General features: G+C 38.7%; 2 protein-coding genes across 2 annotated transcripts in view; one reads left to right on the forward strand and one right to left on the reverse strand.

The window, feature by feature from the left end:
* ANKRD31 (ankyrin repeat domain 31) overlaps nt 1–5,899 on the reverse strand; it is a 64,037-nt gene extending 58,138 nt beyond the window's left edge. The window contains exons 1-3 of the mRNA XM_039729716.1: nt 5,773–5,899; nt 4,955–5,010; nt 3,210–3,289 (exon numbers count right to left, since the gene is read on the reverse strand). Of these exons, the coding sequence (XP_039585650.1) occupies nt 3,210–3,289; nt 4,955–5,010; nt 5,773–5,870 (234 nt within the window). The 5' untranslated portion in view covers nt 5,871–5,899. The remainder of the gene's footprint in view (nt 1–3,209; nt 3,290–4,954; nt 5,011–5,772) is intronic.
* Nucleotides 5,900–9,384: 3,485 nt separating this feature from the next.
* HMGCR (3-hydroxy-3-methylglutaryl-CoA reductase) lies at nt 9,385–27,486 on the forward strand. Its single transcript, XM_039729717.1, has 20 exons — nt 9,385–9,747; nt 12,490–12,685; nt 13,020–13,131; nt 13,656–13,743; nt 13,839–13,923; nt 15,485–15,590; nt 16,488–16,594; nt 16,954–17,070; nt 17,565–17,716; nt 18,547–18,791; nt 18,935–19,107; nt 19,562–19,756; nt 20,802–20,960; nt 21,148–21,305; nt 22,460–22,565; nt 23,497–23,667; nt 24,548–24,688; nt 24,785–24,943; nt 25,240–25,394; nt 25,545–27,486. Exons 2-20 carry the CDS (start codon nt 12,521–12,523, stop codon nt 25,597–25,599), a joined length of 2,649 nt encoding a protein of 882 aa, XP_039585651.1. The 5' UTR covers nt 9,385–9,747; nt 12,490–12,520; the 3' UTR covers nt 25,600–27,486.
* Nucleotides 27,487–27,700: the final 214 nt, after the last annotated feature.

The raw sequence follows: 27,700 nt of genomic DNA on the forward strand, positions 1-27,700 counted from the left end.
ATTCGTAGATCCAATTATTACATACATTTCTACTCAGATACAAAAGCATTCCGCTTAAACCTTTTTTTTATTATTTGACAAAAAGGGTGAAAAATAAATCAAGACTATAGAAGAAAACATTCACCCACAAGGAAAACAAACTGTTGCAAGAAAGACACAATTGCTCCAAACTTAAAATGTTTTATACATCAAAGGGCCAAAACACAAGGTACTTTAATTTCAACTTACAGTTTCAATCCTTCTTTCATAACTTTTTTCATTAAATAAGACAGGGTGCTGTTCCAAAGACTGTGATGTTTACTATACTGCTCTCAATATCCCTATAATACAGTATTTAAGGAACTTCAAGACTTGCACATCAGCCAGTTCTGGGTGGCAGGGCTGCCACAAACCAACACAGGAAAGAGCAGATGGGTAAGGAGAGCACTGATGTCACAGCAGGAGCCAAATTCCAACTCCTTATTACAAAGACCTTGGATCTTTTTCTCGTACCTTTGCCAAAAATGCAGAGATCTCCCTCACTATGGAAAAATGAGCCTTTATACAAAGTCTAAGGCAAACTAGGAATGATTAAGATATTCAAGTGAACTGCAGAATGATTCTCTCACCAATGAGCTAAGACTGGGTATTACTAGTGGACCATGCACACACTGGCTGCAATTTTAAACAGATCATTGACTTACAGTGGACATCGTTAACAGCACTAGATGACTCTAAGAACACCTTGGTGTGGAACTAAGTGACAATTTCTCTGGCTTACAGAAGGTACTAGCCACACAGCAAGAACAAACACCTTAACAATTGCTTCAAGAGCAGGACATAGAAATTTACCAGTAGCAAGGACTGCTAAAAGGCCCCCAGGAACAGAATAGATTCTTTAGTTTGTGCAAAAATTATTGACTGATGTAATTCCAAAACATGGCAATGAGATAGTTCACAGAAAGTTATTTATTTTGCTTACATAGAGCCTTCAGGCAAGTCAGCCTGAATATTTACACAGAACATTATCCAGAGATCAAGCAAGGTCAGGAGAATACCAGAGCAGCTACTAAACCTCTCTAACTGGCTAACATTGCTCAGAGAAGTGCTTTTAAATGTCAGCAAATTAACATCACAACTCAGATGAAGACGCTGTTTTGTCTGCTAAAAATTAGGTTCTAAGTGAAATCAGTGTATTGGTCACTGGTTGAGAGATGTTCTCAAACCACACACATTACACAAACTGTATTTCTGACCACTGACTGAAGTACTGGAAATACCCTTTCATCCTGACCTCATTTTTGGTGAAGAAATCCCTGCAAAATCTTGGTAATTTTTCTCACTTGAACATTTACATTTATATATGAGAGGACTCTGGATGTTTTTTAAAAAAAAACCTAACGCTTAAAAGCTGTTAGGTGTTACCTAACAACTTTTGGTGCACTTCACAAAACAGTGTAAGAAAAAAGATACTAAAAAAGGGAAAGCACAAACTTACAATTGTTACACCTGTCTGAAAAAGCTATAGAATACCATACATATAGAATATGTTAACAGATAATGAAAATGACTTGAAAAGAACCTAGATCCTACAAAATCTATATATATGTCTACTGCATCTCTAGTAAATGAAATTCTTAATTTCAGTTTTTTACATTATAGAATTGAAGACAGGACTTCATATCTTAAGTCTCCCACAACCCATCTGAAGTACAAAAGAACTAAGACTCTCTGGAACAACTGGAACAGATGTTACTTTTCCTAAAAACATCATAGCCATTCACTCTGCACGAACGTCCTATCACATCACATGCTGCGATCACATATGCTGTATTCATACATGATCATTTCTGAGGACAAACCAGAAGGAAAGTTTCTAGGACAGCACATTCCATGCTGGCTTTTGAAGTGGCCGAAAAGCCACATTGGTGTAATGTACACATGTAGATATCAAAGACAACAGGCCAAGACCACTTCTTGAAGTATTCAGTAAAAACTTTAAATTTTAAACTGCCCCCACGCTGTACGTGACCAAGCTGCCAGTGTTTTGCTATACAGGTTTCACCAAAACAAAAAATACTAAGAATTAGCCAAAATATTTGGTGAGAAGTACTAGGTTTCTTTGCTTTTCTGACTTTTTCAGTGGACTGGGCGTCTGTCCTTAGACTTGGGAATGGCTAATCCGGTGAGAACCAGGAAGCCAAAGGTTAAGGTTACGATGCAGCCAGTCACATCATCACCAAGGGGGGAAGGAGAAAGAGCAAATGTGAGCTTCTCTCATTCCCTTCATCCTTAGAAAATAATTACAAACTTCAGTCAAGACAACCCTCAGACACGCAAGGAGCAAAATAAAGTTATGGACAAAAATTTTTGAAATAACAGAATCTTTTGGATTTTGTTCACTGTTTCTCACGCTGTCAGCTGAGACAAACTTATTTGCAATTCTAGAATAAGCTGTAAAACTATTTACTCCAGTAGAAAACATGTATTTTTTTCAATGTACCTTTTGTCATCAAGAAAGCAGTCTAGCTTTTTTTTAGAAAAACTCTCTTTTACCAGATTAAGGATACACAGACTGTAGGCTTTGGACTGGTGAATCCAAGCTAAAGACAGTGTAACAGTCACAGTTAAAAGCAGAGAACCTGTTTATCTCTAATTGTTTCATGACCCTGCCACATGCAGGTGGAAAGCTAATTGCTGAATAGAAGTTTATTGGCTAGCTATAGAAGTTGGCTACTAACAATGGCAAATACATTAAAAGGTAGGCTAATTAGCAGATTAGAGAATGCAGAATTATCCACAGAGTAAAATAACTACCCTATCATCATGCAAGCAGACTTTTTATTCTGCATTTTGGGTTATTATCTCTTTCCTTTTGAAAGAAGCAATTGATCAATCATTGGATCACAGCTAATCTCATAATGAGTAACCCAGGATGTATTCTGGCACAGTCAACCCAGATGATTACCCTTCAGCTCCTGAAAGGAACATATAAAAAAGTCTGTGCTCCACAACTTCTTCATCTTTGTCCTGGGCTCATTCCTCAAATTTAAAAGGTTATAATCTCATTAAATACCAGAGAAGAGACGCTGATACATTCCTGCAGACTATGTGCTACACAGGTGACAAGATGAAGTTGAATTCAGCTGTAAACCACCAAGGGGACACCCAGAGGGTTTATCAATAACTAATCATTAGATATGCTTAGACATTACCATTGGTGGACTTACTGGTTTTATCTGTTCTGCCTTATGATAATATGTGTGGTCACCAAATTTCTGTATAAAACAGATTTCTGGAGAAAAAGCTCCTAGAAAAAAAAAAATCCTCAGTAATTAAAATTTTGATTGTCTTAATTTCTATGTAATTTTCCATAATTCCATAACTTTTTACACAACTCCAGAACTAAGCTACATGCACCAAAACTTTTGATATAAAATAATGACTGGCTATATAGTCTATCACACTAGATTTTGAATTTATATGAATGAAACATAAATTAATAAAACAAGTCAGCAGTGGAAATTTATTTCATGTAGTGTTCCAGGACCATCCCTGATTTTGCATTGGAAGTTAGGTCTTTGCTATTATTTTTTAAACTAATAATTGCAATTTTGGTAACCTGCCTGATCCATATGACTAAAATATACTTGTACTCCTAGATGACATAATTTCTTTAATGACGATACAAATGAAGACCTTCTCTCAAAAAAGTTTAAAAAGAGAGAAACCCTTAAGTTTGGACCCTGTGCTTGAAAACTAAGATGTTGTTACTGACACTAATAAAACACTAATCAAATTAATATTTGTACTGTGTATCTCATCAACAAATTACTACTATACAAGTATGCACAAAACTGTGAATTATTAAATTCTAATTCAAACTTCCTAACTATAATATGATTCAGGCAGAACACTAAAAATATCACAACAATTACAGTTGCAGAGACAAAAGCTCCCCACAAAACTGTCAGACAAATGCATACTCTACAAACTCAATACACTCAAACAGACATGCCGCATGTATGTTGAAGGCGTCAAGGATTTAGTTCCAGTGGACAGCCAAAGGGAAGTTCAAAATGGAATGATGCTTCTCTCCTCACTTTAGATTATTAAGCAACTATAAGAGGTTTAGCACTAGGAAATCACAGCCACTGGAGTTTCTGCAGATTTCAATGGGCTGAAGGTAAGATCTGTATTAACTCAGAGCAGGTTGATGAAAAATTATGGCTCACTCAGATCTTCAAACTGGCAAAAACATAAACATAACCAAATCTGGTTGTGTCACTTGAAGTACTCCCAGTCTGAAATATCACTGAAATAAAACCTACAGGACGCAAGTCAAATGGAACATATAAAAATGTCAAGAAAGTAATATGAAACTACGTAACCAAAACATGCTTGCTTATGTAACCTGCTCTACAGGAGTTATTAGAGAATATTTTAAGACCTTAAAGGAGTGTGCATTCATTCATGCTGAAAGTATTTAATGATACACTAAACATTATGCACTGAAATATCCCTACTCAAACCTTTTACGTTAAAGAGAATGGATATATATATACTAACAATATTACTGGGGTTTTAAAAATACCATAAGCACCTAGAGCTACATACAACTGTTATGCATATAGAATCCATTCATTTTATTCCGCACAAACACATACACAAGAATACATACATGTAAATAAAACTGATATCCTTATATATAGCTCCAACACTTCCCAAATCAGGCATTCTTAGTCACAGTGCACAAGAACAGAGGTAACTCAATAGCAATCTGATCAAATATTAAAAATATGATGAAGAATCCTTTAAAATATGAGTTACAATTAGGAATATAATCAAAGAGCACACAGTTCCTAAACATGAACTTCATACAACTCCCAGTTTTAAACACGGACTCAAGCAAAACTCAAAGCAACAGTTTAAGGGGAAAAAAAACCAACACAGACTGAAACAGAATCTATCCTACCTTTACGATTACTTATCACAGTTGTTAAAGCAATATCCTTGTTAAGGAAAGCCAACCTTTGCAAAATAAATAAAACAAAAGGTCATTAAGGAGTTCTAAGCATTACAGTCCTATAAAGTCAAAGGGCATCTGAAAGCACCCATCCCAGCCTCTGCCGTGCAGACACACCTAGGCAAGTGCTGACACAAACAGTAAAACAAACTCAAACTGAAGGCATGTAATGTGATTTTCGGCATAGAACACTGTAACTAGGGAGGCACCTCGGTGCTTTAAGTATTTCCAAGAACTACAGTGCCACAAAGGCATCATAAAGATCTGCGTGTGGTTTCAAATCCTCGCTATTTCTTAAAAGATACAAGAAATAAAGTCATTAAAGTGACATCAAGGCAAAGTTGCAGGGAAATAGAATTAGCACGAACTGTATTTAATAGTGTTTGTTTTCTCCGAGTTGTTTTCTGGGACATTTCACTTCTGCCGACTAAAATGTTACTAAAATGGTGGGTCCGGGGACACAAGGTCCGAGGCACACAAGGTGTGTTAAAATATTTGCAGCTACTTGCACAGCTAAGAAATGCTAGCTCCAGGAGCACATAAAACGGCTCTGAACAGAGGGGAGAAAACAAAAACGAAAACAAAACAAAACAAAAACAAAACCAAAAACAAACAAACAAACAAAAACAAACCAAAAAAAAAAAAAAAAAACAAGGAGACCTGAGGACAGGAGAGGAGAGGACTCTCAGTTCGGGAGTGGCCCCTTCAGCCACCGCCCTCACACAGGCAGGTGGGCGGGTGCCGTCCTAGACACACCGCATTACCACCTTCTTCTGCAGAGCTCCTCCTCCTCCACATCACTCTCCGGTACAGAGCCATCCACGACAGTCTCGTCGCTGTCCGTGTCGCTCCCAGAGCGCCCCATGGTGCGGCCGCTCCACTCCGTCGGCGCCTCCTCGGGCAGCCGCCCTCCCGCCTCAGCGGCGGCCGCCATCTTGTGGCCAGCCGCTCGGGTGGCGCCGGGCTCGGCGCGCTGCCAGCAGCGCGGTGCCGCCCGAACTCCGCGCTGTGGGTGCTCAGATGGGGCTCGCTCCTGCGAGCGTGTGCCCTTCTGACAGAGTCAGAAACGGTCATTGCCCAGAGAGTTACCGAGAGTGAGAAGGGGGTCGTGGAACAGTGTCTTGTCTTACTAGTGAATAAGGCCAGACAGCCTCAAAGCGGGGACTCTGAATGAAGGATTACTTGGGCTCTGACTGCATAGTCTGGGGTCTTAGAGTCATGGAATGTTAAGGGGTCAGAAGGGACCTTAAAATTCATCCAGGCTCAACCCCCTCTGCCATGGGCTACACTTCCCACTAGACCAGGTTGCTCGGCACCTTGTCCAACCTGGCTTTGAACAAAGCCAGCGTCGGAGCATCCACAGCCTCCCTGGGCAACCTGTTCCAATGTCTCGCACGAACTGTATTTAATAGTGTTTGTTTTCTCCGAGTTGTTTTCTGGGACATTTCACTTCTGCCGACTAAAATGTTACTAAAATGGTGGGTCCGGGGACACAAGGTCCGAGGCACACAAGGTGTGTTAAAATATTTGCAGCTACTTGCACAGCTAAGAAATGCTAGCTCCAGGAGCACATAAAACGGCTCTGAACAGAGGGGAGAAAACAAAAACGAAAACAAAACAAAAACAAAACCAAAAACAAACAAACAAACAAAAACAAACAAAAAAAAAAAAAAAAAAACAAGGAGAAGGGAGGACAGGAGAGGAGAGGACTCTCAGTTCGGGAGTGGCCCCTTCAGCCACCGCCCTCACACAGGCAGGTGGGCGGGTGCCGTCCTAGACACACCGCATTACCACCTTCTTCTGCAGAGCTCCTCCTCCTCCACATCACTCTCCGGTACAGAGCCATCCACGACAGTCTCGTCGCTGTCCGTGTCGCTCCCAGAGCGCCCCATGGTGCGGCCGCTCCACTCCGTCGGCGCCTCCTCGGGCAGCCGCCCTCCCGCCTCAGCGGCGGCCGCCATCTTGTGGCCAGCCGCTCGGGTGGCGCCGGGCTCGGCGCGCTGCCAGCAGCGCGGTGCCGCCCGAACTCCGCGCTGTGGGTGCTCAGATGGGGCTCGCTCCTGCAAGCGTGTGCCCTTCTGACGGTGGCACCTCAAGAGTCAGAAACGGTCATTGCCCAGAGAGTTACCGAGAGTGAGAAGGGGGTCGTGGAACAGTGTCTTGTCTTACTAGTGAATAAGGCCAGACAGCCTCAAAGCGGGGACTCTGAATGAAGGATTACTTGGGCTCTGACTGCATAGTCTGGGGTCTTAGAGTCATGGAATGTTAAGGGGTCAGAAGGGACCTTAAAATTCATCCAGGCTCAACCCCCTCTGCCATGGGCTACACTTCCCATTAGACCAGGTTGCTCGGCACCTTGTCCATCCTGGCTTCGAACAAAGCCAGGGTCGGAGCATCCACAGCCTCCCTGGGCAACCTGTTCCAATGTCTCACCACCCTCACAGGAACTCTTTCTTCCCAATATCTAACCTAAATTCCCTTTCTGACAATGTGTACCCATTGCTCCTTGTCCTATCACTACAGGCCCTGACAAAAAGTTCCTGTTGACTTGTTGGCTACTGCTGTGCCTCTTGTCACCCGGCTGGAGCCACAGGTGCTCTTTGTATGCAATGGATCAGTGCCAATTCACGGGCTCTTAAGTCGTGCAGTGAGAGATTTGGACCAGCTCAACCACCATCTCAAGAAATCCACCTACTTGGGAACAGTGAGCATGCAGAAACATTAGCATGAGAAACAAGAGAATCATTCAACCAAAAGGTAGAATACTAATTAATAAGAGAAATAAGTAACTTGTAACCAATGATCTGTGATTTATATGTTTGCTTTTATATATATATACACACGCACATATAGTGCAACGTTTCAAGGATTGGTGTGCTTTATTTGTGGAAAACTCCACCTTGTACCCTGCACAGAATAAACAATGTCTCCTTTCTAAACTGCGTTCTGTGTCTGTGTTTAGAGAGTTCCTAAACTCTGCCATGGTTAAGTCGCTGGTTCATGTGCTCACGAGTGGGAACAAGTTTGAGATAACCAAATTATTAGTTGACAGTATTTTCAGCATTTTCAGTAGCACTCTTCAGTGGTCGCCTGTCAATTGCAGCGACGTACTTGCAGAGACTACAGACCCCAAATCACCGTGGTGACGCCTGCTCCCAGCGACCTTGGTAAATTAGAATTTTTAGTATTTGCCAAATCATGTTTATGGAAAAACCGGAAAACAGAGCAGAAATACTAAAGGTCATCTTAAGTAATTTGTGAATTACATATATTTGTTGAAACTGTATGAATTGCTGTTTTGCTTTGTTTTAGTCATATGCATATGCAGTTACAGCAATTGATGCTCATATTAACAAAAAGTCCAGAAATCTCACTGCTAATACCTTACACTTTTCAGCTAGTGGTGAGATACTGAAAAAAAAAAAAAAAAAAAAAAAACCACTAAAGCAATCAGGGGAGATGGATATGCAGCAGTAAATTATTATGATATAGAAACATCATATTGAAGATGAGAATGAAAAATGTATTTACAGGTTAAAAGGGCTGGCACAATTTCATCACTCACAACTACTTTGGGTGGAGTTGTTCAGAAACCTTTTCATCAGCACTTCCTTTTCTGAGGTTCACATTAATGTTTCAGGGCACAATGCCATGAGGAGCTACTAGCAGTATTTCAGGTGAGGTGGCACATGTGAGATGCAGCCTGGGGAGAGCCGGGCGCGGACCACGCACGGCCAAACCCGTGTCAGGTCAGGTATTTATTTGTAGTGCAGCCGAGCGGCCCCCGACGCCCTGTAGTGCCGCTTTGCAGCCACGTCCCTCGGTGCCCAAGACAACCACGCAGTCACTAGGGATGGAAGGGACCTCTGGAGACCATCTAAAGATCACCTAGCACAGATTACACACGAACGCGTCCTGGTGGGTCTCTCAGAGCTTCCTATGCTTCATAAACCAAAACCTGCACTTCCTCTCTGGCCGAAAGCCACAAATGTATTACCGGGCCTTTCCCTTCCCCCGCACCGTTTCCCCAGGGAGGCAGGGGCACCGCTGCTTCCCACCAGCAGGAGCGGGAATGCCCTGGTTTCAGCGCCGCGGAAAGCGCGCTATCGCGGGCGCGCAGGGGCCGCGGCCCTGGCCCGGGCCCAGCCGAGCGGGGCTGCGGGGCGCGCCCGGAGCGCGGCCGGGGGCGGGCCCGGCAGGTGGTGGCAGCGCTCTCCAAGCCGCCCAATCAGAGGGCGCGGGGCGGGGAGCGCGGCACGCCATTGGCGGACGGCCCATGGCGCGATGGCGTGTTCGCCGCTCCTGATGGCGCGTGGGGCCGCGCGGCGCTCGCCGGGCCGTTGCCGCGGCGACCGGGCGGGTGACGCGCGCGGGGGCCCCGAGTGCCTGTGGGAAAAGCGGCGTCGCTGTCGCCTCACGGCCGGAGTGGCGGCGGCCGCGCTTCGGCGCCGCCCTGGGCGGCGTGCGGCGGGTGCCGTGTCGCTGTCCCGTTACCTGCCTGACGCCGTCGGGCTGCCCGCGTTTCGCCGGGGCCTGCGAGGCGGTGGGCTCCCCCTCCCGGGCAAAAAGCCCCTCTTGCGGTGTGCCAGGGTCTCTGTGCTGCCGGCGCTCCGGCTGAGCCCGCACGGGTTTTCCCTCGGCTGTAGTGCCGCCCGATTGCTGCGGGTACTGCTGAGTCAGATAGCCGGAGATGGGGAATTAGCGCTGATGGGATAGGCGGTGGTGCAGAGGATTGCTCTGAGGTTAGTGAGAGCTGTGTAACAAACCTTTAGCGTTTAAGAGGCAAGTCGTACTGTTACGTGGGTGGTAATTGCTGTAAACCATTACGTACAACCGGTCTAGTTTGCTTTTTACGCTATGGCTAATTTTTGAGGGGGTCACATTTGGGGTTTGTTCGTATTTTGCATTGTATTTGCAAAATACGTATTTGCATCTGTTTTTATTCCCAGAATGGATTGCTGTCTTTTCTAGCCTCGTAGAAGTTTTTGATTGAAAACAAAGGCAAACAGGATTTATAAAACATCCCTTTTGAGCCACCATTTTGAAACTCACTAGCACAGATGTTAAATTTCAGCTTTATATTTAATGTTATGTCTTGCTAATTCCAAGCTAGAAGTCAGTGTGTGTGCATAAATATTTTAAGCAGAAATATCAGCTGATGTTATGCACTGAATTTTTTTTACAGCACTGTAATGTGGAATCAGTGTGTGAAATCATCATTATTTTCTAGAAAAGTCAACTGCATAGTAGAAAGCATCCTGCGCTTTGGGCAAGTTAAATCAACACAAAAACTTTAAAGAATCTTTTTATATTAGGACTTAGTATGGTTCAGTTAACCCCAAGATGAGTGATGAGGCATCCTGTGTTTCAGGATAGCAGCAGTTAATAATACAAGTAAGATGCCATGGATCATTATTTTAATTAATTACTTAATTAATGCATTTCCCCCCCAATTAATTATGTGAAGCCATTTTACTTTTACCATTTTTGATTAGAAATGGGAAAAACAGTTTCTCAGTAAAAGATTCTGAAATTTTTTTAGCCATCCTAATTGGTTTTTGATTGTCAGATAATCATTCCAACTTGCTGAAATAGTTATATTAGCAGTATTACTAGGTTCAGGACTGGTGGAACTCTGTAGAGTCCTGTAGTAACTGCTAGTTATGATTTTCCTGAAATAGAGTGGTATTCAAAATTATTTGTGTTTTCAGAGTATGTTGTAATGGCTTTTATATTTTTTTTTTGGTGTGGTTTCAAAATCTTCAGTGCAGGTATTCTTCTGTCTGGGTTTTATTTCAGTTTTTCTAATTAAACCATACCTGCCATTGTGCTGAGGAGAAATGATAATACCGGTGTGGAACAGCTTTGCAAGAACACAAATTTACAGAACATAATAAAAAGTATATGATATAGGGAAGAAGAAGGGATAATACCAGCTTTAAAAGGAGTGGGTTAGTTTTTAATTTTATTTTTTAAAAAGCATTTAGTCTGGAAATCAAATTATTTGTTCTTAAGGTAGGCAATCTTCTCAACTATTTTCCCAGTTTGGCTCCATGAGCCACAAACATCCTGCCACACCTTCACTGTGGAAGGATAAAGAAAAATAAATAATTGTTGTTGGTGCTCAGATGATTCAGATTGGTATTGGTAGGAAACCAAGATGATTCTGGTATCTTCAGGAGCACTTAGGCAGATAGATTTGCCTGTCCCTTATTTTCACCATTGAATGTTGGCTTGATTTTTGATGTCCAAGCAAAAGAAGTAATAGCAAAAACCCTATGGATGGATTTAGGGCAACACAAATGGATTATTTTTATCCTCTTTGAGGTGGTGGTATGTAGAGCCCTCAGGCCTCCATGAAAATCTTGCAGTACTAGGTTGGTACATGTAAATTGCAGATTGTCTCTGTTAGCCAGGCTAAGCATTTTTTGCATAATTAAGCATTTTTTGAACTTTACAGTGCAGTTTTGTAAGCTGTTATTTTTATGAGGAAAGGGAAGTCCAGTTACTAGTGAATGTAAGAGTGTTATGACAATTTATTTCTATGCCGTAAAATGTAAGTAAAGATCTTTGACTTGCATAAAGAAGCAACACAGAGCAGATAGACCAGGGGATGTGGTCTGAAGGATGTGTTGAACATTCATGTTGTTAGTTATGTGAAAGACAGCTGTGAACATTTCTGGTAAATGTTCGTTATCTGTTGGAAGCAGAGGAGTGATAAAATGCACCAGTAACCATAGAATAGTAAAGGGTAGAAGTGAACTGCCACAATACTGTTATGTGAGGGCTTGCGTGCTTTAGGCGGAGGAGGAATATTTTTGAATTGTAATTAATTTGTATCATAGAATTATATTGAACAGAAAGTAGAGAAGACGCAGTCAGAAACATAACATCACAATTCCTGCTGTTGAGTATTGCCAGTAATGGTTAATTGATAATTTTTATAGCTCATCCGTATTTTTGACAGGAAGAACGAGTACAGAAAAATAACAGAATCTGGTGAGTGCTTACGTAGATGGTAAAAATAAGAATTTTGAGTCAAATATGATAGAAGATTTTAAGAGATCTCATGAGAGTAGTGAGGCTTTACTGTTAGAATCTTCAGATTTGAAGGGACCCATAAAAGTCACTGAGTTCAGCTGTTAAATGAATGGCCCATATTGGGATTGAACCCTCTACCTTGGCATTATTACCACCATACTCTAATGGGTGACCGAATCCCAGTGGCAAAAACTGAGAAGAAACCAGGAAGATGGGTAGTACAAAAAAAAAGGTTGAGAAGATAGGAGCAGATCATACTGTGTTTTGGAATATTAGAAATAGATGTGTTTTACATGGAAGATTGAAGGAAAGGTAAAGATCAGTTTCTTTACTCATCTCTGCCTTAAGTGGTTTTGCTTTTATTTCTTGAAGGATGTCTTGCAGGAAAGTGTAGCGCTGTGTCTTTTTCACTGAATCTTATATGAAATATTCCTTTGCTGCAGGTTTGCTAAGCGTAGAAAAACAGCCTTGAAAATGCTGTCCAGACTCTTCCGAATGCATGGCCTTTTTGTAGCCTCTCATCCATGGGAAGTCATTGTGGGAACAGTGACTCTCACTATCTGCATGATGTCTATGAAGATGTTCACTGGGAATGATAAGATCTGTGGCTGGAATTATGAGTGCCCCAAACTTGAAGAAGTAAGGATTTAAAATAATTTTATGGTATTTGGTGTTAATCAGTAGATCCAGGGTTTTCTATAGAATATGATCAAGCTGTGATGTACTAGAAGTAAAGTAGCCATGGAGAAGCTTCTTCATGTCCTTTTCTTATTTTGGACATTAAAGCTGTATGCAAACAGTGATGCACTAATGACTAAGCATTTTAGTATTTTTAGTTTTTAAGGCAAGGCTAGCAGTGATACTTACTTTATTCTGGAACTCATTTTTAATGCAGCTTCACAATGGACTTAACATTTGACAATGGACTTTCTATAGTGTAAAAGCTAACTATATTGCTTTGTATTTCATACAGGATGTTCTGAGCAGTGACATCATCATCCTGACAATCACACGTTGCATAGCAATTCTTTATATATATTTCCAGTTTCAGAACCTAAGGCAGCTTGGATCAAAATACATTTTAGGTATTGTATCTGGCTTTTGTATTTGCTGTATGTGTTTTAACTGGGGGGGAAGTGGTTTACCTAAATTGGTAACAAATACTAACTTTTTAATCCTTATTTTCACAACAGCATTATTTTATGGATTGCAGAAAAAATGTTTTGCATGTATCAAAGTACTATTTTTTTAGTGAGAGGTTGTGTAGGATTATATAAACACTGAAAATGTCATTCTTGAAATAACTGTTTATTATGTGAAATACTTAAAATTGTAGAGCTGTTTAAGCCAATTTTAATTTTACTTAAAATAATTTAAGATTTGTGGCTTTTATTTCTGAGTCTTATTTTGAATTACAGATTTTGGGTTTTAATATCTATAAAAATAATATCTACTTCAGTTTGTATCTCAGCTGCTGTTAATGCACTGAGACAAGAATTATCATTCATTGTCATGATTCATCTAAAAGTGGGGGATTTTAGTTTTTTTTCCTTTTCCTCTTCCAATATATATAAATGAAAAATTTCCTATTCTCTTGTTTTTTTCCAAGGTATTGCTGGCCTCTTCACAATCTTCTCAAGTTTTGTTTTTAGTACAGTGGTAATTCACTTCTTGGATAAAGAACTGACAGGTTTAAAGTAAGTAATGAATTGTTATTCTGGATTTCATGCTTACATTTTTTTCCTGTACCATAAACCTTGAATTTTAACATATGTCTCTTTTTTTTTTTCAGTGAAGCTTTACCATTCTTCCTGCTTCTGATTGATTTGTCAAGAGCAAGTGCATTAGCCAAATTTGCACTCAGTTCCAACTCACAGGTCAGGGGAGTTATTTTTAAGGATTTTTTGGTTGGTTGGTGCTTTACTTTGGGATTTTTGCTTGTTTGTTTGCAATGGTGATTTTTAATTTAACGTTCAGAATTGAACGTTTGGGTTTTTTGTTTGTCTTGCAGTGGAGATTTTTAATTTAATGGTCAGAATAGAACATTGTCCCATAGCAGGTGATTAGAACCTAGGTGAGCTTTAAGGCCCCTTTCAAGGCAAGCCATTTTCTAATTGTATGAGTAATCCAAGTGGAGAGACACACTGGGAAATAATGTCTTGGGGATACATAAATAACAAAAGGATCAGATTCTATCCAGATGGTGTTCTCTTGTCTTCAAGTGAATAGTAATATGGTAAAACCAGTGTGCACAGCCATGTGCATTGTTAATTGTGTGTATGAGCATGACTTCACTAAATTGGAACTTTCAACCAGCAATGCTTACAGCTGTTCCACGGAGGCTAGAGTTCCTAGGCAGTCTTCCTTAAAATGCTTACTGACAGTAAAAAAGTTAATTTCTAGGATCCCCAGAAAGGTATCTAAAGACATATCCAGTGTTTTTCTGTTACTACTAAAAAAAGCATGTTTTTAGGCTAAATGTTAGCAGAATGAATGTAGCATATGTGCAGTCAACAACGTCCATGTTCTAATACATTTAACACAACACAGTAGGAGAGATTGACAGGACATCTTGCTTGTCATACCTGGTAATGTTTGTTTACTAATAGTCCAAATTCTGAAATAAAAGTGTATCAAGTACAGTATTTTGTGCTTACAAAATACTGTACATGGCATTTGCACGTACTGATTGTGACAGAACGTAATGTTTTATATTTTAATTTGGTGTATATTACAATGTACAGTTTCTATATATGCAATATAATGTATTCTATATTATTTTACAATTACTGCAAGTACAGAATTTTTTACTAATTTTTAAGAGAATATTTTACAAAAAGATTTCTTCTATAGTTGTTTTTCCCTCTGCTGCCCCAAAAATACCAAAATATCACCAGGAAAACAGTAGCAAACTCTCTAGAGTCTATCATGCCTGCTTTCTGGAGGAAATCCTTTTTTCCCCAGCAGAAAGCTGCAGTGCCTTTTGTGACCACTTTTCTATCAGCTGAGTCTACAGAGTTAAATATAAAATACTAAAGTAATAGTAATTGGAGTACAGATATGTGAGTGTAAGAAATTTTGAAATGTCATGACACAAGTGACTTTTATTTCATGTCTTCAGATTTAGAAGTGGTGTTCTTTTGAATTTACTGTAATTAGTGTCTCTGTCCATCACTGTTGTAGAAGCTTAGAATACTGATGAGGCAAAGGTAGAGAAATTCATCAAAATGAAATAATTTTGTGTCAATAGACTGTGAAAGTATAATAACTTAGAGGAAATAGAATAGATTCTCTGTATACTTTCTCATAATAGTTAATTTTCAATAAATGTTTTAGAAGGCCTTACCACCATAATACTACTCTGTTTACTAGTCGTGTTATATCTAACTTAATTTTGTTTTTGTCTTCATGTTAATGGCTAGAAATTTTTCTTTCTAGGATGAAGTAAGAGAAAATATTTCACGTGGGATGGCAATATTGGGCCCTACATTTACCCTGGATGCACTTGTGGAGTGTCTTGTAATCGGTGTTGGTACCATGTCAGGTGAGCCATACAGTCTAAGTTAAAAAAGGCTTTTTGAGAGACATTAGAATATGGAGAGTTTCAAATAATATGTGTTACCCATGAGAGTGGAATTACTTAATCTATTTATTTATCTATCTGTCTCCTAATTTGTTTATTTTACTGGTTTGTTGCAAATATGATTAATATATACATGTTGAACCAAAGTTTGAAATACTAGTAATGACTTTACTTGAGCATTGTGTAGTAGGAATGAACTCCTGTGCAGCTGCTTTCATAAGATTTGGTTTGAGTTTTTTTTCAACTACCTTAACAGCATCTTCTTATCCGAAGAGCACTTGCTCTTTAAATAATTTTGGTTCTTTCAGGGTATTGTGTATCAATAAGCTGTTTTCTTCTTTATATCTTAGGGGCAAAAGCTCATTTTGGTCTTGTATATAGTTTTTTAAAACATTTTATACTGTTAGCTCTTTCATCCTTACTAAGGCAGTTGTGTAATCATGTGCAACATGCATGGCTTTTTTCTGGATACTTGTGAACAAGTAGGTGGGGTGTATACTTCTTGCCTGAACATCCCATATTTGGAAAGAGAGTTCAGTACATAATGTTGGCTATTTTTTTGCGCAAATAAGTAAGGAGTTTCAAGCTTTCATTATGAAGTTTAAAATCTTGGTGAACTTCATTTGTATTTATGTACAATTACACCTTAAAATACTTTTCTGTCAATACATAAATACACATTGTGCTTAGAATAAGCCAATGTACAAGGAGTAGGCCTTAAGATGCTTGTTTTTAATTGATCTTGATGGTTCTTTCTGTAATCTGCAATGTCAGTAATGATTTCTTTCTTAGTCCAGCAGCATTTCTTCAACTATAGCCAATTTCATATTCAAATGTAAAAACTGTCTTTTTATTTAGGTGTACGACAGCTTGAAATTATGTGCTGCTTTGGCTGTATGTCTGTTCTTGCCAACTACTTTGTCTTCATGACCTTCTTTCCAGCTTGTGTGTCGTTGGTATTAGAGGTAAGACCAACTTCAAGACAATCTCAAGTTTAGTATTCAGGCCTGTGCTTCTGTAGACTATACTTTTCATCATGGAGTTACATGCCAGCATGTTCATCTTCCTTTCAAAGTAAACTTTGAAAGACAGTAACATGTAAATATCACTGTAAATGAGTCACACTCAGTAGTAGTTGTGATCTAAAGCATACTAAACGGATGATACTGTAACTTATTGTCTATCCAGGGTCTTTCACAATTGAAAGTTTAACTACAGACTCTTGGTAATTTGGCAATAATCAAATAAAAATGTAATGTGGAATCTTATTTGTTGTTCTTCTAATAGGTGATATATATGACCTATTCTTGTTATTTTTTTGCAGCTTTCAAGAGAGAGTCGTGAAGGGCGCCCTATATGGCAGCTTAGTCATTTTGCTCGTGTTCTGGAAGAAGAAGAGAATAAACCTAATCCTGTGACACAGAGGGTCAAAATGATTATGGTTTGTGACTCTTTCTCACCCGTGGTGATGCAATCAGTGAGGTGTCCTGGTGCAAAAATCAAGCTTTTGTTTCCTATAGACTTGTATTCTGCAGCCCATTAGTTGGACTTATAGTGATAGTTTTTAATTAATATCCCCTATATCAACACCTGTTATTTTCCTGCTTATGCTGTTTCTCTGCCAAGCACTCAGGGCTCTTTCATGTATGCTCCCTCTTACCCCTGCAGTACCCTCAGCTTCCTTTGCTTATTTCTTGAGAGAAAAAATGTGGGTGGGACACATCCAAAGCTACTATACAGCAATGTCACAGTAGGCCAAAAAGGATGTTAATGCGAGGTGTGGAAAATCAGCTTTTGGATTTTAGAGGCATGGGAAGCATGGGGGAAAAAAACATCAAAAAAATCCAAACAGAAAGAGGACAATATTTACTGTTAGTGGGTTAGATACCAAGTTACATTTGAAAAATTAATACTTGTTTTGTGTTTTTTATACAGTCACTGGGTTTGGTTCTTGTTCACGCCCACAGTCGTTGGATAGCGGAACCAGCTGCTCAAAACAGTACTGTTGAAAATTCAGTGGGATTGGATGAGAATGCACCAAAGAGAATTGAACCTAATGTTTCACTGTGGCAGTTCTACCTTTCTCGGTGGGTGGCTTCACAGAAGTGTGATTGTGCTGTATTTCTACTGCTGCCAAGCAAGAAGCTTGTTGTCCTAGGTCACAAGACTTGCAGACTTACAGGTCTGACCACTGTAGGACTCCTTGGAACAAGAGGTGACATTCAGAAGAAATGTCAATATTAAGCCATTTGTCCAAACCCTTGAAATAATCAAGGACATGATCAAGAGCTAGCTGTCCTGTATGCATCAAAACATTCTTTTCCCACTAGCATCTTTCACAGCATACTGGAAATAATTTTAAGACTGCACTAGAGTAATTACTTACACAGAGTTTCCGACTGTTCATACCTAAGTGCCTATGGTGCAAACCCCATTTTATACTATGGCTTTTCCTTCAGCTCAGTTCAAGTTTTTTTCTGGGAAGTCAGAATTTTCTGGTATAGGCACAGGGATTTTGTCCCATCTTACCAGTTCATCTTTCATCATAGTAGTCATAATTGGTAGAGGATGATAAATAAAACTTTGTCTTGTCATTGGGGGACAGGTGTCAAATCAATTGAATGTAGCTATCAGTGAATCTTTTACAGTCATTTTTCCTACCAGGTCTGCTTTTTAACCAGATTTATGTAACTCTTCAATGGCATCTAAAGATTTTCATGTTGATAGTAGTATGAAGAATGATTTTTCCACCCTAGCCTAGCATACTTAAATGTCCTGATAGAAAATATCTTCTGACTGGAATTTCTGTAACCATGTGATGATGGAATTATTACTCTTTCTGAAGCAAAAAATGTCAAAATGCTGTTCTAAGCAACAAATTGTATGTACTCTGTACTTACTTTTTAATCATTTTTAGAATGGCCAGTATGGATATTGAGCAAGTAATCACGCTTGGATTAGCGCTTCTCCTTGCTGTCAAATACATTTTCTTTGAGCAAGCGGAGACTGAATCTACCCTCTCACTGAAGAACCCCATAACATCTCCTGTGATGGTACAGAAAAAGGTCCCTGAAAATTGTTGCAGGAAGCAGACTGAACTTCTGAAAAACAATCAGAAATCTAACCCAGGAGAAGAAGCTTTCATTCCCAAAGATGAAAGTGGTAGGTAATTTTTATAGTTCTAAAGTCTGGACCCATTAATGAGTATTTGGAACAAATTGTGCAATCTTTAGTGGCATATTATATTTGATATCAAAACTTCAGGATTTTGTAAACTGGAGTTCATTTTTATTATCTCTGTGCAGCTGAAGTCATAAAACCTGTATTAGCAGAGTTATCAACCAAGGCTACATTTGTGGTTGGCAATTCCAGCCCTGTGGAAACTTCTTCATATCTTAGTGGAAAAGAGGAAGAGATTGAGTTACCTAAAGAACCACGTTCTATTGAGGAATGTGTTCGTATACTTGGAAATGCACAGGTATGGAAAAAAACCTTTTTTATTTAACCTCTACTGCAACATCTGATTTGAGAGTTGTTAGAGTTCTTTTTCCAGCTTTTAGATAATCCCATTGGTTGTAATATAATTCTTTGGGAAATTACACAGCTTTAATAACGTGGAGGGGTGTGGAGGTCACGACTAAAACAAAGCCCTTTAATGAGTTACTTGTCAAGTCAGTTGAGAAGGGTGTGAGTAGGGATTAGCTTCGTCGTTAATAACATACCAAGTCTTTGGAGCTTCATCATGTATGTGTATGAATTGGTGTCTGATCATGAAAGTTTTTGAGATCATGTGTTGGCCTGCTGTAAAACCTGGTGTTGGCAGTTGACCCCTTTAGCAAAGTAAAGTTGCTACTCTTCTTCTTCTAGAAACATGTGAAAGACTCTCTTGGTGAAAATCCTTTCTTTTCTCTCTCCACCCTTTATGTTTCCAGGAAGGAGCAAAATTTCTTACTGATGCTGAGGTTATCAGCTTAGTTAATGCTAAGCATATTCCTGCATACAAACTGGAAACCCTGATGGAAACCCAGGAGCGAGGTGTATCCATTCGCAGACAGATGTTATCTAAGAAACTTCCTGAACCTTCATCTTTGCAGTATCTTCCTTATAGGAATTACAATTATTCTTTGGTAAGTACAAAGTAGACAAGCAGAACTCACTGTAAGACTATTTTCCAAACACATGAATCTGTTGGAACAAGTCCAGAGGAGGCCACTAAATTGATGAGGGGGCTAGAATATCTCGCCTGTGAGGACAGGCTAATAGAGTTGGGGTTTGTCATCCTGGAAGAGGAAGCTTTCGGAGGACCTTAAAGCACTTTCCAATATCTGAAGGGGGCTTACAAGAGAGAGAAGAGGGACTTTGCACAAGGATGTGTAATGAAAGGACAAGGGGGAGCATCCTTAAGCTGAAGAAGGGCGGATTTAGATGTTAGGAAGAAATTCTTCACTGTGAGTGTTTTGAGACACTGGAACAAGTTGTCCAGAGAAGGTGTGGAATGGCCCAATCCTGGCAGTGTTCAGTGCCAGGCTGGATGGGGCTCTGAGCAACCTGGGCTAGTGCAAGGTGTCCCTGTCTTTGGCATAAAGGGTCTTTATGTTCCCTTCCAACCCAAACAAGTCTATGGTTCTATGAAATAAATCCATAGTCGTGTATGTAAGTTAACAATAAGCATGATCAAAACTGATGTAGAAGGAAAAAAACAACAGGCAAACATGAGGCACCACCTTTAATTGCTCTTGATGTTTTTAAACCTAGGGTGGTGCATGAGTTTTGTAAGTTATCCAAAAAGTATTTCCTATCAAAGTATGCAACTGACTTATCTAAGAAATGCAGAGTTCTACTAATACTGAGCCAGAGTTCAATTGAATTATAATACTACCTTGAGCACAAGTTAAAATGGAAAATTGTTTTAAAATTATTTTAAAACTTAAAGGTTATTTAAGTAACATTTATTACTATACCAGATTCAATACATCTGCCTAGTGTTGAATAGCATTAGCTGTTGATAGCTGTAGCTGTTAACTTTTTGAGGTGGCAATGAGTTGCTTTATGGGTAAATTTGTGGGTGTTTTACAAAGATGCCTTGGTGTAGTCATAGGCATTGTATCTAGCATTGCTGTACTGTACCACTGGAATGTAACCTGAATGATTGTTTTGTATGGTTTCTATAAGGTGATGGGAGCTTGCTGTGAAAACGTGATTGGATATATGCCTATACCTGTAGGCGTAGCAGGACCTCTGGTTTTGGATAACAAAGAGTTTCAGGTGCCAATGGCAACAACAGAAGGGTGTCTTGTAGCAAGCACAAACAGAGGATGTAGAGCAATATGTGTAAGTATGGTGTGACTTTAAAAACTTAGAAAACTTCCTGTATTATAAACATACATAAATATAATGCATAAAAATATGCATTATATAAACCTAAACATACTCAGGTTTATATAATGCATATTTTTTATTTCTTGAAAACTAAAATTTCAGAAATCTTACTTTATCCCCCTTCTGCTTTGGTTTTTAGCTTGGTGGAGGAGCAAGTAGCCGCATTCTGGCAGATGGGATGACTCGAGGACCTGTTGTAAGGTTGCCCACTGCTTGCCAGGCTGCAGAGGTGAAAGTCTGGCTTGAAAGCCCCGAAGGTTTTAAAATAATGAAGGAAGCTTTTGACAGCACAAGTAGGTTAGTATAATGGCTGTTCCAGCTTCATTTCCAGACATAAGACTTCTATGGATGGTAGGAAGATCTCAGTTGTTTTTTTGGTGTACTGTAGTAGAGGATATTACATCTCTCATGTTTTAGCTATCCCAATGTTGTGAGTATCTAACAGGACAGACGTCACTCTGGCTAGTGTGCCACGGCTACCAATAAACATTTTTTCACTGATAATGGTAAACTGTGTGTATTAACAACAAATAGATATATACTACATATAATTAATAGAATACTAATTTGTCTAAGCAGTTTTTAAAAGTCCTATGAAGTTATTTTGATTTTTACAAGGCAGAATAACTAACTGTAGTTACTGTGCTGAAGAAAAACCTCAAAGTTTGGTCTTAAGTCTTTCAGATGATAATATAATTAATCTGTGAGGCTTCAGACAATACAAGGTAAACTAATGCTAGAACTAAAATGCTAAAAAAATGTAAAACAATGGTAAGAATAAGTCTATTTCAAGCCTTAGAGTTTTCTCTAGGGCTTATGATTACCTTCTTGCTTTAGGAAGATTGAGAGAGAGATTTTCTTACCTATTGTGATTCTTAACAAGTGTCAGCCAAAGATACATCTGTATTTTGGCCAAAATCAGCTCATGCTGCTTTTTAAACGCAGTATTTTCTGTGTTTTGAGTAACTTGTGCAGCTTGCACTGTTGAAGATAGCATGCTTTTTGCCTTGCTGTAAAACTTACATCAGAATTTCCAAAGGCCTCATTATTACTTTATATCTGCTAGTGAGATGTTTTAAGGAATAGAAATGAATGACATTTATGTTAGCAGTTCAGGATATTTTATTTCTTCAAGTTCAGGTATAGAAAACATAAAAAGGCAGTGAACAATTTTACAGTGAATATTTTTGTAGTACCTATTCAAGAAAGCACCATGCCTGGAAGGGTTCAAGAAATGACTGGATGTAGCGCTTGATGCTGTGGTCCTGTTGGAAAGATGATTGTCTGTCAAAGACTGGACTTGTTGGTTTTACAGCTCTTTCCCAAATGATTCTTAAAGGAATCTATGATTCTGTATTTAGCAGTGCAATTTGCAAAGATTTACTGTAATTTTGTCACTTAAAGCTAATGTTCCCATGAGGATTGTACGTAATAGTTAAACTTTCTTGCAGGTTTGCCCGCCTACAAAAACTTCTCATCAGTTTGGCTGGTCGTAACCTTTATATCCGTTTTCAGTCTGGAACAGGGGATGCAATGGGAATGAATATGATTTCAAAAGTAAGGACCAGTACCCTTAAGTATTTTTTTTAAAATGGGTATTCCTTTTTAAGATAGCCTAATAACCTGTGACATCTGAAAGACAAGACACAGTGGTCTTTGCACAAAATAATAAAAATGTTTGATTTTGCCAAGACAAAACTAGGAAGAGAATGATGAAAGTAAAAAGTAAATCTTTTATATTTTTAATAATTATTTAAAGAAAGTATTTCTGGTAATAGGAGAAGCTAAGCTGGTTGCACTGTTGCTTTGAGCCAGAGATTTTATCCAGCAATAATTATTCTGTTATTGTGTTTATCACTTCCTAGTTAATAAAGAATTAGGAGTGGCAGCAGAGAGATGTTCTCTAGTTTTGCTTGTTTGTTTTTATACAAACATGGAGAAAAACTTGAGATGTGATCCTTAGATTGCTGGGATGCCTTGTGCTGTAAGAAATGAACAACATTAGACTCAAACTTCATATAGAATAGGCAGTCAGAACCATTATAAATGTGGATTTGATCATAGACAAGTCATGATATAGCAGATTTTCTAGTCTGATTTCCTAGTATAGGGAAGCTCTTTCCACTACATCCAAAATTGATTAATTCCATGCCTGTAACGTTTAACTTAGTTCCTTTTATATCTTCAGTATGGTAACCATATGTCCATGTACCTAGAATGGATCCAGGGAGTCTGTATGTACTGGGAAAAATCAATGTACTGGGAAAAATCACTTATTCCCCAATATAATTCCCAAAGTGATTAGAAAAAATATAGTCATAATTGTTTGTGGTTTTCCCCCTCCAATTTCTTGTTTCTTCATTATATTGTGTTCTTTTCTTCCACTGTAACTGATTATCTGATTAGAATACTGTTCCACTGTGCTTGAATAGCTGGTTTTACACCCATAATGATAAACCTAGCCTATTAACTGTTTCTCTCTTAACAGGGTACTGAAAAAGCACTGGTGAGGCTGAATGAAGAGTTTCCTGACCTTCAAGTTATAGCTATCAGTGGCAACTACTGTACAGACAAAAAACCTGCTGCTATAAACTGGATAGAAGGAAGAGGGAAGTCTGTTGTCTGTGAAGCAGTCATTCCAGCTAAGGTTGTTAGAGAAGTAAGTGTCTGCTCTCTTGTTTATAAAAATACATACATTTTGCAAAACTGATGCTTACTTTACATCAGAAATCTGAACTGAAAGTTGTTTTCTGGGTAAGGATAGTTCTTACACATCTTTACAGGTACTTCTATAGGATAAGCCATTCCTCTGAGTAAGTAGTTACTTCCTTTTTCATTGTGGCTAGTGTGAAATAGTGTGTATGTGTTTAATGATGCATATCTAGTTGAAGGCATTACGATTTTCATGTTTAACCTCTGAAAAATTATGCCAAATTTTGACAAATGTTTACATGTTGTGTTTTGCCTGTCATTAAGCCCAGTCTTTTAATCCTTCTACTCATATTTTGTCTCACATGCACCTGGCTTTCTCTTCAATATTTATATGCTTCCTCCTACAATGGAAACAGATAATTGGGTGGTTTACTTACCACAAAGCTGTCTTGGCATCTTGCATGACCAAGGGTATTGCTTTATAAGCAATGCCAGTTGTTTTCACTGGCCAGCTTGTCCTCCATTACAACAGTGTCTTACACTCCATTACAATCATGTCAAGGTGAATTAATAGGATATTTCTGTCAAGATTATTTTGCTTGTTCCATTGTGAATATAAGGGAGACTTTGAAATGGACTACCCAGCTGTGAGCTTCTCTTACCTGTGCAAGTCCAGGCCCTTTGTACTGACTTTTCTATTGTTACTTGGACATCCTACATTTGAAAGTCTCCTTTGGAACAAAAATAAAAGGTATCCAGGACAATGATTGAGTCAAATTCCATACAGAAGCAAACAAGGGGTGAGGGCCATGAATAACCATAAATAGAGTATTTCTACTCCTGCCTGAGGAAGAGGGTAGTGAAGGTGTATCTATCACTTCTTCCAGGTCTTGAAAACAACTACAGAAGACCTGGTGGAAGTTAATATAAACAAAAATTTGGTGGGTTCTGCGATGGCTGGTAGCATAGGTGGCTACAACGCACATGCAGCAAACATTGTGACAGCAATCTACATTGCCTGTGGTCAGGTAGGTTTGTTTTACACCAGTTCGCATTTTTCTGTAATTCTTAATTAAACACTGATTTAAGTGTCTGGATTGTTGTTTCTTCTCCTTGATCTGAAGGATGCTGCGCAGAATGTGGGCAGCTCCAACTGCATCACTTTGATGGAGAGAACTGGTTCCACCAACGAAGACCTGTACATCAGCTGCACGATGCCTTCCATAGAAATAGGGACTGTTGGCGGAGGCACCAACCTGCTCCCACAGCAGGCCTGTTTGCAGGTATAGTTCTCAAAGCTTAAAGCCACTTATCTTCTTAAATCAAAGGTTGCTTTCATGTGGTGTGCAAGCAATATTGTGGGAAACTTGGTGTATTTTATATAACAATGTTAGAAATGTCTAATGAATTTTCATTTATCCAGTTTCTAAAGCTTAAGACATTTACTATGTGTTAATAATGTCTTAATGATATTAAAGAGACTAATTGGCTATAATTTAGAAATACTTATTTTAATACCAAATATATAATAAATTGACTTAGATTTCATAGCATAATACTGCCTTGTATTTTTTTCCAGATGTTAGGGGTTCAAGGTGCAAGCCAAGATAACCCTGGTGAAAATGCCCGTCAGCTTGCTAAAATTGTTTGTGCTACAGTGATGGCAGGGGAATTGTCACTAATGGCTGCTCTTGCAGCAGGGCATCTAGTCAAAAGCCACATGATCCACAACAGGTAAAAAATTGAAAAAATTGTGTATTTCTCTGCTGTTTTGATCCTCTTACAAGTACAGGAGAGTCAGTCATGATTATGTGACTAATTGCTACACATAAAAACAGTGTAACATTTTAACAATCTAATTTAGTTGTCTTGCTGTTTTATTAGGTCAAAGATAAATCTACAGGATCTTCAAGGAACCTGCACTAAAAAGGCAGCTTGAATACTAAAATGGCTTTGAAATGAAGAATTGTTTTAGTAACTGACCAGGTGCACAAGGAAAAAAAACCAAAATCTATGAAGTTTAGAATAAAGATTGCCTTCAACTCAATGGTGACTGTGTAAGAGAAACTAAGAGATCAAGACTTGAAACTAGCTATGCTTGACCTTCTTCAGTGGTTAGAGACTGTGAAAGAAGTCCTGTCAGATGTCTTGAACATGGCTTTCAAATTCTTACTCTTACACATCATTTTCTGAAGAGTCAGTCTTACATTTTTACAGGTTGAGATTATTTTGCCTAATAAGGTCCTGGTAACTACTAAACTGAAAAGTAATGTAATGTACTTTGTACGTTTAAAGTAACAAAACAAAAGAAGTTGGTGTAAACTTGGATTGAATGCACTGGTCCTTGCCATCTTTATTTTCTGGTTAAACAAGCATGTTTTTTAAAGTGATGGCAAGCCTAATTACTTTCTATGAACTCCCAGTTTTAATTTGTCCACGTGTAAAACAGGTCTTAGGCTATCAGACAGTTTAATTGAATGATATTAGTTTAATAGAAATATTATATTCTATTCTGTCTATATATAGTACTTAATTTGCTGCTGCTTCAGCTAAGCAGTGTTGATTGTTTAACACCACAATTTAGGTTATTCCTTTATGTAAAACTTGTGATTTGTAAAGTTCTGAACTGTTAAATATAGTCTGTACTGAAGTAGGGAAGAACAGTGTCTTCAGCTGTTTTGGTACTTTGTAGAAAAAATGAAATGGTAACTTCAAAACAGTTATGTGTCAGACAGGTATTTAAGTAAATGTAGTTTCTCAAACATTATTTGATAGGAGTGCATTCAAAGAAACAAGAGTCAAGAACAGATGTTTACACTTACTTAACAAGAAGTCTCTTTAGGAACATATATACACATTGTGTACCTTATGTTGGGGATTTTAATAAGGTGTTTAATGCTTATTCTCCAAGAATAGGTGTTTATCCACCGTTTCAGCTGAGATAAAACTAAGCCAGAAAACCACACTGTTCTTAAAAAGAAAACGGAGGGGATTTTTTTTCTTTTAATTTCCTTTTGAACTTTCTTTCTGAGGAGGGGAATATTTATTTTAAAAAGAAATCTTAGTTTTTTTGTCAATGAAAAGTACTAATTAAGGGGATTCAATGAAATGACATGTTAATGTAAGAAGCAGTTTTTGTAATAAAATACTGTATTTGGACCAGTGAAGCAGTCTCAGGTGTTCTTACTGTAATAAAGAAAACCCAGATTTATTCTGGTTTGATTCACCTTTGGGAATACTGCTAAATGCATAGCCCTGCCTAGTTAATCACAGGAGGAAAATTATTAATATGCTTGATGATTTTTTTAGTTGGTTGGTGTTGGCTTTTCTTGTTTGACTTTTTGTGGGGGGAATCAGTGGATTGGGCTGGGTTTCCTGCAGCATCATTCCTAAACAGGTGTCTAGTAGCGGTGCTCTTCTAACATGCAGATTTGATATACATCATGGTGGGTTGCTTTGTAGTACATTTACACGTTAATATCCATTGTAATGAGCTCATAAATGTAATGTGCAAGCATGAAGATATACTACATGCTAAACATGTTATGATGGCATGTAAATAGCAAATACCATGACTGTTTATCTTCCTGCAGTATTGTTGCTAATTGCTACTATTTTTATTTAAGGAAATTTGGAATGACTTGATTTCTGTGTTCATTCAATGATTTTTATTTAACACTGGTCTGGCAATAAATGGTGGTTCAGTGTTCATTTCAGTGGATTTAACTGACATTCTGTCTGGCAGAATTACCTTTTTGTATTATTACTAAACTGTGTACCTTTTGGTACAGAACTACTTTTTCAGTTTCAGTAAAACCATGGAAAACACATTGACTTAATTGTGATGTTTTAAGCTTACTTTATGACTTAGTGACATATTTTTAGACAGTCTAAATTAAGAGTTAATGAAAATACACTGGCTAGCAGTGCTAAACACAGCCAGAGCTGTGACACCAGAACTTCTCCCCTTGTTTGCAGAAGTCTGTTGGCACTCATTTATTCTCCTCAAAGCTTAATAAGGCAGTTTGCCCAAGGGGGAG

Source organism: Passer montanus, unplaced genomic scaffold, assembly GCF_014805655.1.
Source record: "Passer montanus isolate IOZ18808 unplaced genomic scaffold, ASM1480565v1 scaffold7, whole genome shotgun sequence".
In the NCBI taxonomy this organism is placed as follows: domain Eukaryota; kingdom Metazoa; phylum Chordata; class Aves; order Passeriformes; family Passeridae; genus Passer; species Passer montanus.